Source organism: Myotis davidii, unplaced genomic scaffold, assembly GCF_000327345.1.
Source record: "Myotis davidii unplaced genomic scaffold, ASM32734v1 scaffold205, whole genome shotgun sequence".
In the NCBI taxonomy this organism is placed as follows: Eukaryota; Metazoa; Chordata; class Mammalia; order Chiroptera; family Vespertilionidae; genus Myotis; species Myotis davidii.
The window spans coordinates 5,667,773-5,684,371 of NW_006297573.1; the positions used below are offsets into that span (position 1 = coordinate 5,667,773).

The 16,599-nt window shown below is 39.8% G+C and overlaps 2 protein-coding genes across 2 annotated transcripts in view; one reads left to right on the forward strand and one right to left on the reverse strand.

Annotated features, from left to right (window-relative positions):
* Positions 1 to 1,753: 1,753 nt before the first annotated feature.
* On the forward strand, positions 1,754 to 5,415 carry LOC102761535 (chromosome unknown open reading frame, human C12orf60). The gene is made up of 2 exons (XM_006773253.2): positions 1,754 to 1,911; positions 3,807 to 5,415. Exon 2 carries the CDS (start codon positions 3,831 to 3,833, stop codon positions 4,557 to 4,559), a length of 729 nt encoding a protein of 242 aa, XP_006773316.1. The 5' UTR covers positions 1,754 to 1,911; positions 3,807 to 3,830; the 3' UTR covers positions 4,560 to 5,415.
* Positions 5,416 to 7,035: 1,620 nt separating this feature from the next.
* The window catches only part of ART4 (ADP-ribosyltransferase 4 (Dombrock blood group)), a 13,888-nt gene continuing 4,324 nt past the window's right edge, over positions 7,036 to 16,599 (reverse strand). Inside the window, exon 3 of the mRNA XM_006773254.2 lies at positions 7,036 to 7,199. Within this exon, the coding sequence (XP_006773317.1) occupies positions 7,108 to 7,199 (92 nt within the window). The 3' untranslated portion in view covers positions 7,036 to 7,107. The remainder of the gene's footprint in view (positions 7,200 to 16,599) is intronic.

Sequence of the window (16,599 nt, forward strand, 5' to 3'; positions counted from 1 at the left end):
TATCTGGCTAATGGCTCTGTGCAGGGCTTGGGCGGGGCGGGTCACCGGGGATCTACAGGGTGGGCGGAGAGAGCAGTTATGGCTGCTCTCAGTTCTGTCCCTAGGGGCTCTGCCTCTCAGAGTCCCAGCAACCGCTGCAAACCTCAGAGAGAAAGCTGCCTTTGAGTTCCGACTGAAGCCAGACAGTCCTGCTTCTCCCGTTTGAGTCTGGGTCCCTAGAGACTCGCCCGGCTTTGGAGCTCAGAGTCTGAAGCTCCCTCCTGATTGAAAACAACCGTGCCTCTGCTGCCAGCCTGCTCCACGTGCACTCCACACCTGAGTGTTTCACTTCAGCTCTGCGCCTCCTCTGAGTCTGGGTATGATATTTTCTTTCCTCCTAGTTGTAGAATTTCCACTCAGCCAGCCTTCCTGTGGTTCTGGATGATGTCCTTCCGTCCTTTAGTTGTATCTCTGAAGTGGTTGTTCGAGACAGCAAACTCTGGCGTTAACCTATGCCGCCATCTTGGTTCGAGAATGTTTTAGATAATGTATGTGAAGCAGTTGGCATAGTGTCTGATCTATGGCAAAAGCTTACTAAATGGAAGTTCTTCTTATATTAACAATAATTTCTGTTATTGGGTGGTTGGAGGGAAAAGAACCAAGATGCTAGCTAGGAGACATAAAATCTAAGGGTGCTGCCAATTATAGTCCTAAGGAAGGACTAAGTGGGATATTATTTTGTTTTTATTCCAATGGGTCAATTTGTAGTGGATGTATCCTAGGGCCCCACCAGGTAGGGACATGGTGAAAAAAGCAAAAAGCAGATGTAGTCATTAAGTCTGAACTTAGTATGGAAGGATAAGCTGGATTTCCACAGATGTGTAGGAACTGGGGTATAGAGATGGGTACTGCTGGGATCTAGCCCCAACAGGTCCAGGGGTCCCCAAAGGTGTGGACGGAGTCGGCGAAGAAGGAAGGACACGGAAGCAGCGTTCAGTTGATCAGCAGCCTAGCCAGGATCTCTAGCCAGGATCTCCAGCCAAGTTCTGTCGGTTCTCTTGCCAGGTTCTCCAGCCAGGTTCGGTCACCAGGTTCTATCCAGGTTCTTTTGACATGTTCTCTCACTAGGTTCTCCAGCCAGGTTCTGTGTTTTAGTGTCTTGTTACATCTGTATTTATACCAGTTGATTTTAATCCTATCAATTTTCTCAGGGAGGTGGTCCTGTTTAAAACACATAGCGCTAAGAGGGGGAGCAAACATATGCCATATACACCAGGTCCCTTGAAACATCTGCTGTGCAGATGTTTCTTCCCTGCAGCGACTGTGTCAAGCAGCAAGGATGGACCGGCTCCCGCCAGGGTACAGGGTATACTAAGGAGATGCACAAAAAACTGTCGAGCATTTTCAGGGGGAAAAATCGACTATGCTGGTGGTACACGGTGTATATGAAAGCTGTGAAGGGAAGGCAAGTAGATTTATTTTATTCTCTAGGCAATATTGAACCATTAAAGGTGTTTAATTGTGAGATAACATTAGGTGGTTTAGATTTAAGAAAAGTCACTTTATATAAACTGAATTAGTTGGTATGAGCAGTAAACATTGGTCAGCAACTCCAATGCATACAGTGGCTGGACAAGATATGTAAGTACTTGAAACACAAAAGTACTTGTAGTGTAAGACAAAAGGGTGTAGAGGGTGAATGTCTAGTCTAAAGAGGACAACTACCACTCTGGGTAATTTTTCCAACTCAGATCCTGGGCTTAATGCTGTCAGTTCATCTCATTTTTAAAATAATCAGTAGAAATATAAATTTCTGTCTTTCAGTTTTTAAATGTGGCAACTGATATGAAGTTTGAACATACATTGTGGTGGTCTAATAAAACACTGGTTGGATTTTGCCTATGAACTGCATTTGTAGCACCTGGACTAAAGGTATTGAGACCAACTGTGACACTTTTAAGTTATCTCTTGAGATGAGAGGTAACTGGAGTAGTAGTTATGGGACTGTCAGGGAGGGGATAGGTAGAATAAGTTCAGTGAGAATGCACAAATCTTAGGGACAGATTTGATATGGAAAATAAAGTGAAAATAAAGCATAGATTAAGAGGGGGAAAGTGTTTGTTTTTTGAGGAGACAAGTGCAATTTTTAGATACATGGTATGGAGTATACTGGCATAGTCACCTATAGAGATGACCACTATGTAGCTGAAAATGAAGACCTGCAGATCAGAAGAACTGCTGAGGCTATACTATGAGATTTAGGAGTCATCTGTATACAGATGCATTTGTAAGCTATGGGGACAGTTGAGATCTCCAAGAGAGAAAGTGTAGAATATTATGAGGGTCAAAGACACAGCCTTGCTGAGCTTAGGGGACTGGAGAGCTATTGGTGGTATAAGGAGGAAGACAAGCCTATGGGGGAAAAAAATAAAGGCTTAGGACATAGAACGACCAGAGTTATACATCATGGAGGCCCCAGGGAGAGAAAACTTTGATGTAGGAAGAGGTAATTAGCAATTTTAAATAATGCCAAGAACTCAAAATGGCAAGGGTCTGGAAATAGGCTAACAGATGTGATAGTTAGAAGTAATTGGTGCCTTATAGGAAAACAGTGGGGGGCAGAATAAATTGCTATGTCTCTTGTGAGAAATTTGAGAAATGAAGGAGTGAGATGGCATCGTTGCTTGAAGTCAGGGTCAATTTTTTTTAATTGAGGAGGAAACTGAATATGTATGTAAAGGAGAAGGAAAAATAAAGAGTGAGAGGGTGGAAGATTCCAGTTGGCTGCCATAACAAAATACCATGGGTTGGGTGGCTTATAAAACAGAAATTTATTTTCTCAGTTCTGAAGGCTGGGAAACCTAACGTTAAGTGTCAGCCCAGTCAGTTTTTGGTGGGGGCTCTCTTCCTGATTTGCAGGTAGTCACCTCATTGCACTCTGACATGACTGAGAGAGCGAGTGAGCTCTCTGGTGTTTCCTTTTATAAGAACACCAATCCTATCATATCAGAACTGTGCCCTTATGACCTCATTTAATCTTATATGCCCTATCTCCAGATATAGTCATACTGAGGGATAAGGCTTTAGCATATGAATTTTTTGGGTACTATCTAGTCCGCAGCAGAAAAGAAAGAGAAGATGACTGATAAAACAAAATTCTAGAGGAGATACCAAAATAAATAAATAAATAAATAATAGGATGATGAACAATGGTTAGCGACGTTAACACTGCTCTCTCTAGCAAAAGAGGAAGTTTGTAATCAAAGTACTGAAACATTTTTAAACAGGACAGACATTTTGGGATTTTGCATTAAATGGCCTCGCTCTTCTTTGAAATGCTGCATTCTCTACCTCTGTGGTCTGCTATTATCCATCTTTCAGAGTTATCTGATTGTTACTTTATATAGTTTGAGATTTTTAGTTGTAATCAGTAGGAAAGGTTGTTATGGAAGGCACTTGCTTTATCTTAACTAAAACCGTAGCCTCTCTGTATAATTTGTAACACTTTATTCAATCTTTTCCACTAGGTTGAATGCTTATTGAGAGTAATACCTGAGAATAGTGTCACTATATAGCAACACATCCAGTTCAGGATCCAGCACACAATATTTGATATGTGGTTTAAATCCAATAGAACACTTTTACTCGGGTTTAATAGTTTTGGTATTATTTTTATTAAAGCAGAGGATCATTTCTGTTTTAAAGCTTGTGTAGCTTCCCAACCCTTGATGGGAGTCATCCTCATATTTAAGTAATACTTTGTGTCTTTTTTTATGGCTAACAAATATTCTTTTAGTTTTAATTTGGACTCCTGCTTTGTTTTGCAGTGCTGAAACATTTTTGTTGGAGAAATGTCTTCAAAGACAGAAAAGGATGAAGAGAGGCTGATTCAAGCTGCCAAAACATTCTTTCTTTCCATTCAAGATTTTGCTTCCTTCACAAACACACTCACCGAATTGTTCAATAGCTGTATGAATTCTAAGATCATCACAATGGCTGTGAAAGAAGATAGTTACGTTAAGGAAGTCTTTGAACAAATGGTCAGAATTTTTAGGGAGATGCAATCTGTAGTGAAGGCCAAGGATGACAACGTGCAAAAGCAACCTTTATTTTCCAAGATTGCAGCAGTGATGGGCACTGAGAAGAGTACGGATGATGCAAAAGAGTTGCAGTCGTCATATAGAGAAAAGGTAGCACAAGTCAATATACCATTCATTGTCTCTCTGATGAGTAGTGGTAACATCATTGCAAATTTGGAATCTGCTCTTTCACTCTTGCTGATGCATCCCATCATGAGTCTTCAATTAAGTGACTTCTATAGACAAGACACCAAAGGGCAATCAGATGCTACCACATCTGAGCAAAGCCCAAGGGCAGGTCCATCCACAACCACGACAGTAGGCACTGTGAAAAAGTTGCAGAATGCACTAAGAATTGCGAATGCTAAGAATACCACTGAGTCAGCCGCAGAACAGTTGGAGCAAATTGTTAAAAATATGAGACCAACCTTAGAGATCCTCCAAAGGGCCATACGGACGATGGAAATTAGTGCTTATGGGGTTAAGAAAGTCAATGACTAGTAGAAGTGCAACAGAAGTGCTAATTTCTGGCAGAAAATGAGTTCAAAATCCTGTGAGTTTTCATAGCATTTTTAGATCTTTGATGCCAGACATGTGGTCTATTGGGACACTGGTGCAAAGAGTAGTCACTTGGCAAACAATTTACTTCAAGTTTGCTTTAGTCAAATAAAAATAATAGAAAAGCCCACTTGAAATGGTATTACTAAAAACAATTTATTGTTAAAAAATCAATGTAATATTACAGTTGAGGATGTTTCTAAACATTTTACATCATCTTAAAGAATGGTCTAAATAACCTTAAACTAATTTTCACTCTTAGTAATTCTATTCCTAGTTACTACAGTGCAAATATAAACATTATCAATAGATAATCTGGCAGAAACGATGTTCAGAATTAGGAAGTATATAAAGTAACCCTCTGCATTTTTGTCACTCATATACCAATTTCTATATACCTCAGGGCCTAATCAATATTTTTTTATGAGAAGTAATAGAATTTTATTACAAGAATAACATTAGAGTATATGATTTGTTTTCATTGGTCACCTACTGAGATCTTATGATTAGCCTATATTAGAGGCTGAAAATTGGAGGTGATCTAATCTTCCACAATGAAATTACCATGACACTAGTTTGAGATGTGCTTGTATCGGGGAAGAAAAGTTAGATAAGTCCATTTATCTACCATAAAGTCTTCGGCTCTCATGCATTATAAATGAATTTATGCTCTCAAGATTGCCCTGTTTCACTTGACAACTAACAGGAACTTTGTTGAGAATAAGAAAAGCAATTATTAACTCTAGTTATTTGTTGGAATTTTCTTTTTGAGGGAAAATGCTTAAGTTATTTTCTTTACTTAAACATTTCCTCATTTAAAATGTAAACCTTATTTTCTCCTTTAAAAAGAAAATGTCTCTGTACTCTGTTAAAAAAAAAAAAGCCTGGCTGGTGTGGCTCAGTGGTTGAGTATCAACCTATGAACCTGGAGGTCAGGGTTGGATTCCTGGTCAGGGCACATGCCCAGGTTGCGAGCTTGATCCCCAGTGTGGGGCATCCAGGAGGCAGCCAGTCAGTGATTCTCCCTCATCATTGTTGTTTCTATCTCTTTCTTCCTCTCTTCTCTGAAATCAATAAAAATATATTTTTAAAAAGAGGCTGAAACATGAGAAACTGAAAGGGAAAGAAATTACTTGCGAGCTTTTGATGAAGAGGGAAGAAGGTATTCTATGTACTTTTTAGTCTTCTATGCAGTCACTCCACCAAGGTAACCTCCTTACTTATGGCTGCTTGAAAGTTGCACTTTTGTTAGCCCAGCCAAGAAAGTTGCACTTCTGTCAGCTCCAAAGCCAAGGCTGTCATTGTAATTACCGCTGTAATCTTAACTAAGGCATTCTTTCCTTGCTCCCTAACAATAAGACCATCACAATATCCAGTGGTGAGGGTAAAGGGGATTTTGACTATTTCCAGTGTTTAGAGGGCTTGGAAAAAGCATGCATTTTCATACATGAATTCTGCATTTTGTCTCAGCTCCAAAGCTGAAACCTCGTTCATTTGCAATAGATATCCGTTAATTGGTGTCTTATATTGAGGAAAATCTTGAGCTGATTCATTTGCTATTCTCCCCTCAAAAATACACATATATAAATGGGAGTAGGGAGGTGCTGCTCTCACTTTGCTGCTTTTTTTGGAACCTGTCTGTGTCCTGGGTTTCATTCCCTCCTCTTGGTTGTAGTTTGTGTCTCAGAATGTTTCAACAGCTGGGGGGATCCACGTGGAAATGAATGGGACTACGGAATAAAAATAAGGGAGTATCCTTATATTCATCATAACTCCTCCAATTGCTTGAAATAAAAAGTTTAATTCAAATTATTTAAGCGAAAATATAGTTTATTGATTTATATAATGAAAAGCCTACAGTATGCAATTTCAGGAACAGTTGGATCTCGGGTCACTCTCATCCGGACTCAGTTTTTTTCATTTCTTAGCTCTTCCTTTACTGTGTTAGCTCCATTCTCAGGGAGGTATTAATCTCCACTAAAAAGAAAAAAAAAAAAAGGCCCATCCAATTCCCAAAGCCAAAGAAGTGTCCCAAATTTATCTCATAAACTCTGATTGTGTCATTTTCTACTCCAGCACGATCTCTGTGGCCATGGAGAAGAAACATACTGAGTTACAGGCCCACTCAAAGGCAGTGGGCTGAGTCAGCTCTGCATTAGCTGATGGGGGTGGGGGACACAGAGTTATTCTGCAAGGATATACAGGGTACCTTGACTGGAATAAAGCCAAAGGGTTCAAGAAAAGCAAAATGACAAAGTTCCTTTATACTCCACTTTTTAAAAAATATATTTTATTGATTTTTACAGAGAGGAAGGGAGAGAAGTAGAGAGTTAGAAACATCAATGAGAGAGAAACATCGATTAGCTGCCTCCTGCACACTCCCTACTAGATATGTGCCTGCAACCAAGGTACATGCCCTTGACCGGAATCGAACCTGGGACCCTTGAGTCTACAGGCTGACGCTCTATCCACTGAGCCAAACTGGTTAGGGCTATACTCCACTTTTTAAAGAGATGGTGACAATGGTCAAAAAGGAGAGAGCAGCAATAACTACAGGAGCAGGGATGCACTTTTTGCTGGAAGCTGTAAAAACAAACAAAAGAGAGATATTTTAGGTAGCAGAGATTGAAAAAAAATTACCTAATTTCTTCTTTGATTCAATTTTTTAACTTAGAAAATTTATAATAAAAGTATTCAAAGTTAGCTACTTTGAAAAAAGTATTCTCAGATATTTATAATTAACAGAACTCAGCTTACATATTTCGAAGATGATGAAAGAGGCACCATTTATTAAGACATTTATTTCAAGTTACCAAGCTGGTTGGTGGTAGAGATCTCCTGGTTTTCTATCTTTATTATTATCAGCATCCCCATCATCCCCGTCTTAATTATCATCTTCATCATCATTATGAAAGCTAACATTGATTAAGTAATTTATTCTGTGTTAGAATCTTTTTTAAGCACTTGCTATAAATAAACTCAATCGTCACAACAATCCTTTGAGGTAGTTATTTGCATTATCCTCATATTTTGTTGAGTACAACTGTGACACAGAAATGTGAAGACCCCAAATGTGGTGGACTGCAGCATGAGGTAGTTATTTGCATTATCCTCATATTTTGTTAAGAAGCCTTGCTGAGCACAAAGCTGAAGACCCCAAATGTGGTGGGCCCTTACCCGGAACACAAGCAAAGCTAGCCAGTTGCTAGACTGAACTGTGTTTTAATATGGAGAGGAGACTCTGGGCAGTGCCCTTAATTCTCCACCTGCTGAAGACAAGACTGAACTTTTTCCAAGGTGGGGTGGAGGTATATTGAAAACCCAGGGGTTTAATTTTGTGGAAATAAAGATCCATTCATCCTCCCATGCCAGTCTCAGGAAATACCTTTTCTTGTGACATCGCAAGAACTCTACTTCCACTGGTAACAGATGGGGACAAATGGGGAGCCCCACCAATAACCCTTTGTTTCTATTCTTACTGTAAATATTACTGAAGCATACATTTGCTCCATTGAACTACTATCCCACTTCCATATCCACAATACTTTCCTGGAGTTTTTCAGTTGTGTTTGTTGCTATCAACATTTCCTCTAGGCAAGCAATGCCTCCATTTTATAAATGAAGGGACAGGCTCAGACTTTGTCATTTACATATCTACTAACATATGCCCAGTTTTACTGGCTCAGAAGTCTATTTTCTTTTTTTAAATATTTTTATTGATTTCAGAGAGGAAGAGAGAGGGAGAGAGATCCAAACATCAATGATGAGAATCATTGATTGGCTGCCTCCTGCACGCCCCCTACTGGGGACTGAGCCCACAACCTGGGCATGTACCCTTGGCCAAAATTGAACTTGAGACCCTTCAGTTCATAGGCTAACGCTCTATCCACTGAGACAAACCAGCTAGGGCCAGAAATCTATTTTCTTTCCACGCCATGTGCTTGCTCTCTTAGATTCATTCAATTACATGCTCATTCTTTCATCCAATTGTCTGAGATAGACATTTTACTTCAAGGTGAATGTGATGCCAAAATAGGTAAAACTAATTTGAAAAAATTAAAACCCAGAGTAAAAGAAAGCAGGAAACAGGAAGTTAATAAAATAAAATAAATAATAATAATGATAATGGTAATAGTAGTGAAAACATTTTGAGTACTTAGATGTATCAGATACTATTCTGAGTGTATTTACTCCTCAGAATCAAATAAGGTGGGTTTTATTTAAAAAATTATTTCTATTTTACCTGTAAGAAACAGGCACAGACTAAGCCATTTGCCCATGTTTTCACTGCTAGCAACTACAATTGACTATCTTTTTTTCTAGAAACATGCTTAAGAATTTTGATTATGTTAAACATTTTAACAAATAAATCCCTCTCCTTTGTGAATTCAGTGATACAGAACAGTATGTATTTGTGTGTCTACAGATTTTTGGCACAGATTATTTTGCCTAAGAAGCAACATTTAAGGGCAAATAACTAACATACACTAGCTTGCCAAATACTTTGAGTCTTTCCATGGGCCTGAAAACATCTGTTTCTATAGTAACCAGTATAGGCCATGCGAGGAGAGAAGAATTAGAAGGGAAAGCTATTAGTTTAGAATGTCTTAAACAATTTTTCTTTTGCAAATTCACTCCCTAATTATATTATGCTACTAATTTGACCCCTCAACTCTCTGAAAGCAACAGATTCATGGGAACTCTTTGAACTTGAGAACTGCAGTTGCAAGTTAACAGAACCAATTTTGAAATACATTGAAGGGCTGGAATACTGTTTAGTCTATTGTCTCTTTATTGGGAGAATTACAGTGTCCTGGCTGGCTAGTTTTAAATGTGTTCACGTTGGCTTTCAAATATCATATCTTCCAAGTTAAGAGGGAACTGGAGAGGAAGCATAAGTTACTGGCTCATAGGGACTTTTTGGGGACATTGAATAGCTTATGGCTCTGCTAGTTAAAAAAAAAAAAGAAAGAAAAGGACAAGAAACAGTCTCCTGAGATGATCCCAGTTTCATGAGGAATTGGATGTAAGTACTCCAGAACACCATTGGTGAGTTTTCTAAGCTGAGGTGAATCACACAGTCCAGGTGACTGGGAAAACTTAAGTGGGCAATAGCAATTACCTAGAAAATCTGGAAGCAGAACATGGCACCCCAAAATAAGCCTCTTTGGCATAATGATGATTTTGAGCTGAAGGCAATCGAGGCCAGAAGATTCAGGAAAAGCTTTTTACGCCCCTCCCCTCCCAACTTAACTGCCTAAAAGAATTTAGAGGGTCCTGCAGAGGAAGAGAGCTACTACCAGAGATAACCTTTTATATCAGATTTATCTGAACGGCAGGGAAAACACTGGCTTACCAAATATTTACTCTTCTCATCTTCCTATGAATTGTCTCCCTCCTTTTCGAAGCCCAGACCCCCATTCTTTTCCTTAGCTCAAGAACATTATAAACTTCAATTGCCTAACTACCTTGGAGTCTTATATTTTTATGGTGCTCCTGTATGTATAAAATTATTATTTTTCTTGTTAATCTGTCTTTTCATTATGGTGGGAGGGGGTGGGTCTCAGTCAAGAACCTAGAAGGGTAGAGGGAAAGTTATTTTTCTTCTCCTACAGCACATTGATCTCAGTCCACCCCAGCGAAAGATTCCCAGACCAGAAAACACATCCCTTCCCTCCTCCCATTGTTCATGTATGGTTCAATCCAATACTGCTCTAGGATGTTGGGGTAAATAGAGTATTATTTATCAATTGACAGAAATGACTTTAAGAGAATTCTCAGATATAGCTTACTCATTGAGAAAAACACACTGCAGTTAATAGCTGAAAGTATTCTGAAGCTAATCAACCCCCCCCCCCTTTTTTTAGTAGAGCGAGGTGGATATTTGTTGTGTCCATTCCAAGTGTATACAGTTTTTTTGTCTTCAACTATAGTGATTATGCTAATGAGCACAATGGCAGATGAGGCTTAGGTAAGGTGAAACCGAGGATGGAGCAGCCTTCTCTGCACACAAGAGTACAAAGTAATATACCCAATGTTTAAATAATGGTTGTAGCTGCTCACTGTAGAAAGCTATTCATTCGCTCTGGGGAAAGCGAGGAAGACTTCCTAGTAGAGGACTATAGGGAACTTGAAATAGGAATGGGGGTTTTCGGTGAGAGATATAAACAAGTGGAAGAATATACCATGTTCATGGATTGGTAGAATTAGCATCATTAATATGTTCACACTACCCAAGGTAATCTATAGATTCAATGCAATCTCCATTAAAATACCAACAGCATATTTCACAGATCTAGAACAAATACTCCAAAAATTTATATGGAACAACAAAAGACCTTGAATATTCATGACAATCTTGAGAAAGGGGAACAAAGTTGAAGAAATCACAATACCAGATATCAAGTTATACTACAAAGCCACCGTAATCAAAACTGCATGGTACTGGCACAAGAACAGACACATAGATCAATGGAACAGAACAGAGACCCCAGAAATTGACCCAAGCCATTATGCTCAATTAATATTTGACAAAGGAGGCAAGAACATACGATGGAGTCAAGACAGTCTCTTCAATAAATGGTGTTGGTATAACATGGACATGTACATGCAAAAAAAAAAAATCAACAAAATGCAAAGGGAGCCCACTGTATGGGAGAACCTATTTGCCAATGATACATCTGTTAAGGGTTTAATTTCCAAAATATATAAAGAATTCATGCAACTTAAAAAAGGAAGAAACCAATTCAATAAAAAAAAGAAACTGGCAAAGGACCTAAATAGACACTTCTCCAGAAGTGGACATACAGATGGCCAAAAGACATGAAAAATTGCTCAACATCATTATCAGAAAGATGCAAATTAAAACGACAATGAGGTTTCACCTCACACCTCCCAGAATGGCTACCATCAACAAATCAACAAATGACAAGTGCTGGCAAAGATGTGGAATAAAGGGAACCCTAGTACACTGCTGGTGGGAATGCAGACTGGTGCAGCTGCAGGAAACCATTTATTGTCTTCACTAGCTGAGTATAGACAGACCCCCCAAAGTTAGTAACCTTGAAGCCCTAGCACCCCAGACAAACCTCCTTTACCCTAGGGCTACTCCAGACCAAATAAAAGGTTGGAGTGGCCTGAGCATGGGGGAAGTCTCTCTCCTTGAGTTGGACTTTCCTGCCTGGCTCCCCAAAGATTTCCAAATTATCTCGTGTCTTTTTCTCTCATTTGTTGTGCAGCTCCTCTTTCAGATACCGAACCCTACTCCATGCGGGACGTGAAAGGAAACTCACTCAACATCTGGCGCCGAAGAGGGTAATCTGGAAGTGCAGGGCTCGCTGGAGCGAAAAAAGGAAGTTTTCGCTGAAAAGGTGTGGAAAACTCACCGAAAAAAGGTGAGGGGAATTTTGCCGCATGCAATGCCCAGGATCAACTACAGAAGCCCGGGTCTGTAAGTACACTGGGAACATTTTCTTAACCAGGCTAACAAACGGGGCAGGATTTGGCTTTAAAAAAGTAGATTCGGCTTTAAAAAGGTATATTTGGCTTTTAAAAACTAAGAAATTTTATTATAGGCTTTTGATTTGCATGTTTAAAGTGTTAAAGTTTTAGAAGGTAATCTATTATAGTTTTTGCATGTTATTATAGAACATAACCTTTGTTTTTCTTGAAGAAGGTACATTAGATCTTAAAAGGTTGCCAAAAAAGTTAGTCAGAACTTGAAAAAACGGTTAGCAGCAAGAAAAAACTCATCTCAAAAAAACCCTTTTTCCATGGGGAACATAATATCGCATTTGCTAAAGCCTTTTAGAGAGGCTGAGGTGGAGTCTCCTCGACTGGTTCCCTCCGCTCCTTCTAGTGAGGAGTGGGAAGAAACACAAGAGGAATGGCCTTCACGGTCCTCTCCACCTCCACATGCATGTCCTAATTCTGATATGCTTAATTCGCCGTCAGTTGAATCACCTGTGCAAAAAGCCATCAGAGAAGGATTGAGGGAAATACCAGCAGAAAAAAGGCTTGCTTTCTCTATCATAGAGGTACCTGACCCACAGCTACCGAATCAGGTAATAAGACAGCGTGTAAATATTGACTTTAAAATGATAAAGGCCTTACTTGAAAGCGTTGTTCAAAATGGTCCAACAGCTCCTTTTACAGGAGAAATTATGAATATTATTTCTGAAGCATTCTTAGCTCCTTGTGATTGGTATTCTCTGGCTTGTGCAACTCTGGATAGAGGAGATTATTTACTATGGATGGGAGAATTTTTGAAAAAATGTCAAGAGCAAGCCCACGCAAACGGAGGGCCAAATGCTCAAATAACTTATGAAATGCTGGCAGGACTGGGACAGTATATGGATATACAAAATCAGCTACATTATGTGCAACAGACGTATGAGCAAATTAGACTTTGTGGAAGGAAAGACTGGTGGGCTTTACCAACAAAAGGGGACCCTCAGGGAGCTTTTAGTAAATGTATGCAGGGACCTACAGAGTCATTTTCTGACTTTGTGGCTCATCTCACTGGAGCAGTGAGACGACAGATTCAACATGAGGCAGCAGGAGATATTTTAATTCAGCAATTAGCTCATGAAAATGCCAATGTGATTGTAAGAAATGCCTGATGCCTCTGAGAAGAAATAGTACCATTACAGAAATGATTCAAGCATGTCAGAATGTGGGATCAGGCACTTTTCAAGCAAATTTACTCGCTGCTGCATTAACAGGTGAAAATAAAAAGTGTTATAACTGTGGAAAAACAAGACATTTTAGAAAAGAATGTAAGCAACTAAGAAGGACACAAGGAGGCGCTCTAGGGAAAGGCGCGAACATCCCGCCTCCTGAGCTGATCAACACAGATCCAACCTCTCCCTGTCCTAGGTGCCAGAAGGGCTACCATTGGGCCAGCCATTGTAAATCGAAATTCCATGAAAATGGGCAACCGTTAGATCAAAACAAAAGGTATGGCCGGCCGCAGGGAAACGGCCAGCGGGGCTACCCCCAACTCCGTCATTAAAAGGGGAGATCTGCCCTGCAAAGCCCACAGTGGACTCTCTGATCCGGGCCACTCCAGGGAGCGCAGGCCTAGATCTTAACAGCACTATAGCGGTCACTTTGACCCCCGAGATGGCTCGGCAAGCTGTTCCTACAGGAATCTGGGGACCTCTGGGGAGAAGTGGAAATACTCTGAAAGGATTAACTGTTTTGCCTGGGGTCATAGATTCAGACTATGAGGGAGAGATTAAAGTTATATTAGGATGTAATCATATTATGCAAATTACTCCAGGACAAAGAATTGCTCAGATATTACTTTCACCTTATGTTCAGCAAGGCGAGGCTATAAACAGGAAAAGAGGGGCGCAGGGGTTTGGAAGCTCAGACATCTATTGGATACAGGAAATTAGCACAACCCGTCCTATGATTAATTTGAGAATAGAAGGGAAAATGTTTAAGGGCCTAGTAGATGCTGGGGCAGATGTCAGCGTTATCAGCAAAGAATACTGGCCTCCAAGTTGGTCCGTGGTAGAAGCTATGCACTCAATTAGGCGGGTGGGAGTTCCTGATAACACACAACGTAGTGCTGCAGTCTTAAGGTGGTAAGATGAGGAAGGACAGACAGGATGGTTTCAGCCCTACATTGTCTCTGGAATTGCAGTCAATTTGTGGGGCCGGGATGTCTTAGAAGGTTTACAAGCTTGTATTATTACCGGCAAAGGACAGCAATTTATAGCTCAGGAGGGATATCAGACTGGTCAAGGCCTAAAAAACCCAGTAAAACGAGGATTAGGGTATCAACCTTTTTAGGAGTGGTCACTGCTCATTCTCCTCGCCCCCATGCTGATCCTATACAATGGAAAGATGATAAACCTATATGGGTGGATCAGTGGCCATTAACAAAGGAGAAATTAGGTCATATTCATGAATTGATACAGGAACAAATAGGAGCTGGTCACATAGAGCCTTCCAATAGCCCTTGGAATACGCCTATATTTATTATACCTAAGAAGGTGGCAGGGAAATGGCGTTTGATACATGATCTGAGAGCAATTAATGCTACTATGCATACCATGTGAGCTTTGCAACTTGGAAAGTATGCATGGCTGCATTGTCCAGCATCCAAGAAGCAACAAAGTCTGTTGCTTGGTTTAAAAGAAAGAAAAAAGTTTTTAATAGAAACTCCCTAAATGTAGTTCAAAGATCACTCTGGGAGGAAATAAATGGATATGCCCTTCAGGTATTTAGAAACCATAATTAAAAGTCAGTATATTAGGCCTTAAAAAGTAGAAATACAAAAAGATTGTCTTAAAACATTAAATGACTTTCAGAAATTATTAGGGGACATTAATTGGTTAAGACCTTACCTAAAAATCTCTACGGGAGAAATGACAAATGTATTTCATATGCTTAGGGGTGACTCTAACCTTTCCTCACCCAGAACACTAACAGATGATGCCAGAAAGGAGTTGCTAAGAATTGAGCAGGCGATATCCTCAGCTTAAGTAGCATGGGTACAGCCTGAATTGCCTTTACTGGGATAGATTAACCATACTGCAAATAGTCCCACTGGAGTCATCTTCCAAATAAAGACTCTCCCACTATTATTGAAGGGGCCCACCTAGGCCATCAGTCTTCTAAAACTGCCATTACTTTTATAGAACTGATGGCTCAATTGATATATCAGCGTAGAAAGCGTTGCAGGCACCTTAGAGGAGAAGATCCTAAATGCACCTATCTTCCCCTCACTGGATAGCAATTAGAAATGTTATTTCAAACTGACTTAAATTGGCAAATTGGGCTAAGTGGATATTCAGGGGAACTTAGCTGTCACCTATTAAAAAATAAACTACTACAATTTTTATATAAGACCTCCATCATTATACCAAAAAATACTAGGCAGGAACTAATTCCTGGAGCTTTAACTGTTTTTACTGATGGGTCATCAAATGGGAAAGCTGCCTATCATATTATAAATTCTTACCCAGTCATACTGACCAGTCATACTTCTGTGCAAAGAATTGAATTAGAAGCTATTAAGGCTGCACTGCAAGATTTCCAACAGCCTATTAACATAATTTCTGATCCCTGTTATCCTTTGGGCCTAGTAAGTAGAATTGAAACTGCCCGGTTGAAATGGCTTAGTGACCAAAGTTTATTCTTACTATTTAAGCAAGTTCAACAGATTGTGCAGCAGAGAACATCCCCTTTTTATATCACTCACATCAGGGCTCACACTGTATTACCTGGCCCATTAACTAAGGGAAATGCACATGCTGATCAATTGGTTGCTTTATTAGTAGAGGCTTCAGAGTCTCATCAGCTTTTACATCAGCCTGCTAAAATGTTGTCCAAACAATTCTCAATCTCTCCACAGAAAGCAAAACAGATTATCAAGGAATGTCCCACTTGCATGTTACATCTACCTCAAGGGCCTAACACAGGAGTCAACCCTAGAGGTTTGCTAAGGGACCATATCTGGCAAATGGATGTAACACATTATACTCCTTTTGGATGTCTTGAGGAATTACATGTCTTTGTAGATACCTTTTCAAAAGTCCTATGGGCTACTGCATCTACAGGAGGACTGGCAAAACGGGTTATTAATCATTGCCTAGCTGCTTTTGCCATCATGGGAATTCCAAAGATTATTAAAACCAATAATGGACCTGCTTATACAAGCTGTCAATTCCAGGAATTTTGTAAATGGTGGAAAATTCAGCATATTACGGGAATACCATATAATTCCCAAGGACAGGCCATTATTGAGTGACAGCACCAATGGCTAAAATCCCAACTTGAAAAACAAAAAGGAGGGTTGATGGAGAAATCACCTATGGGTAGGCTGCACGAAGCCTTAATTACCCTAAATTTCTTCACTTGTGATGCTGATGGAAAGACACCTATGGAGCTACATTGGTGTCAGAATAAAACCAAAGAAAATGGTCTAGTTAAATGGAAGGATCCTGAATCTGGTTTATGGAAGGGAACT

What these genes read in the sequence shown, in the direction of transcription:
- LOC102761535 (XM_006773253.2), top strand. Translation starts at nt 3,831, where the DNA reads ATGTCTTCAAAGACAGAAAAGGATGAAGAGAGGCTGATTCAAGCTGCC.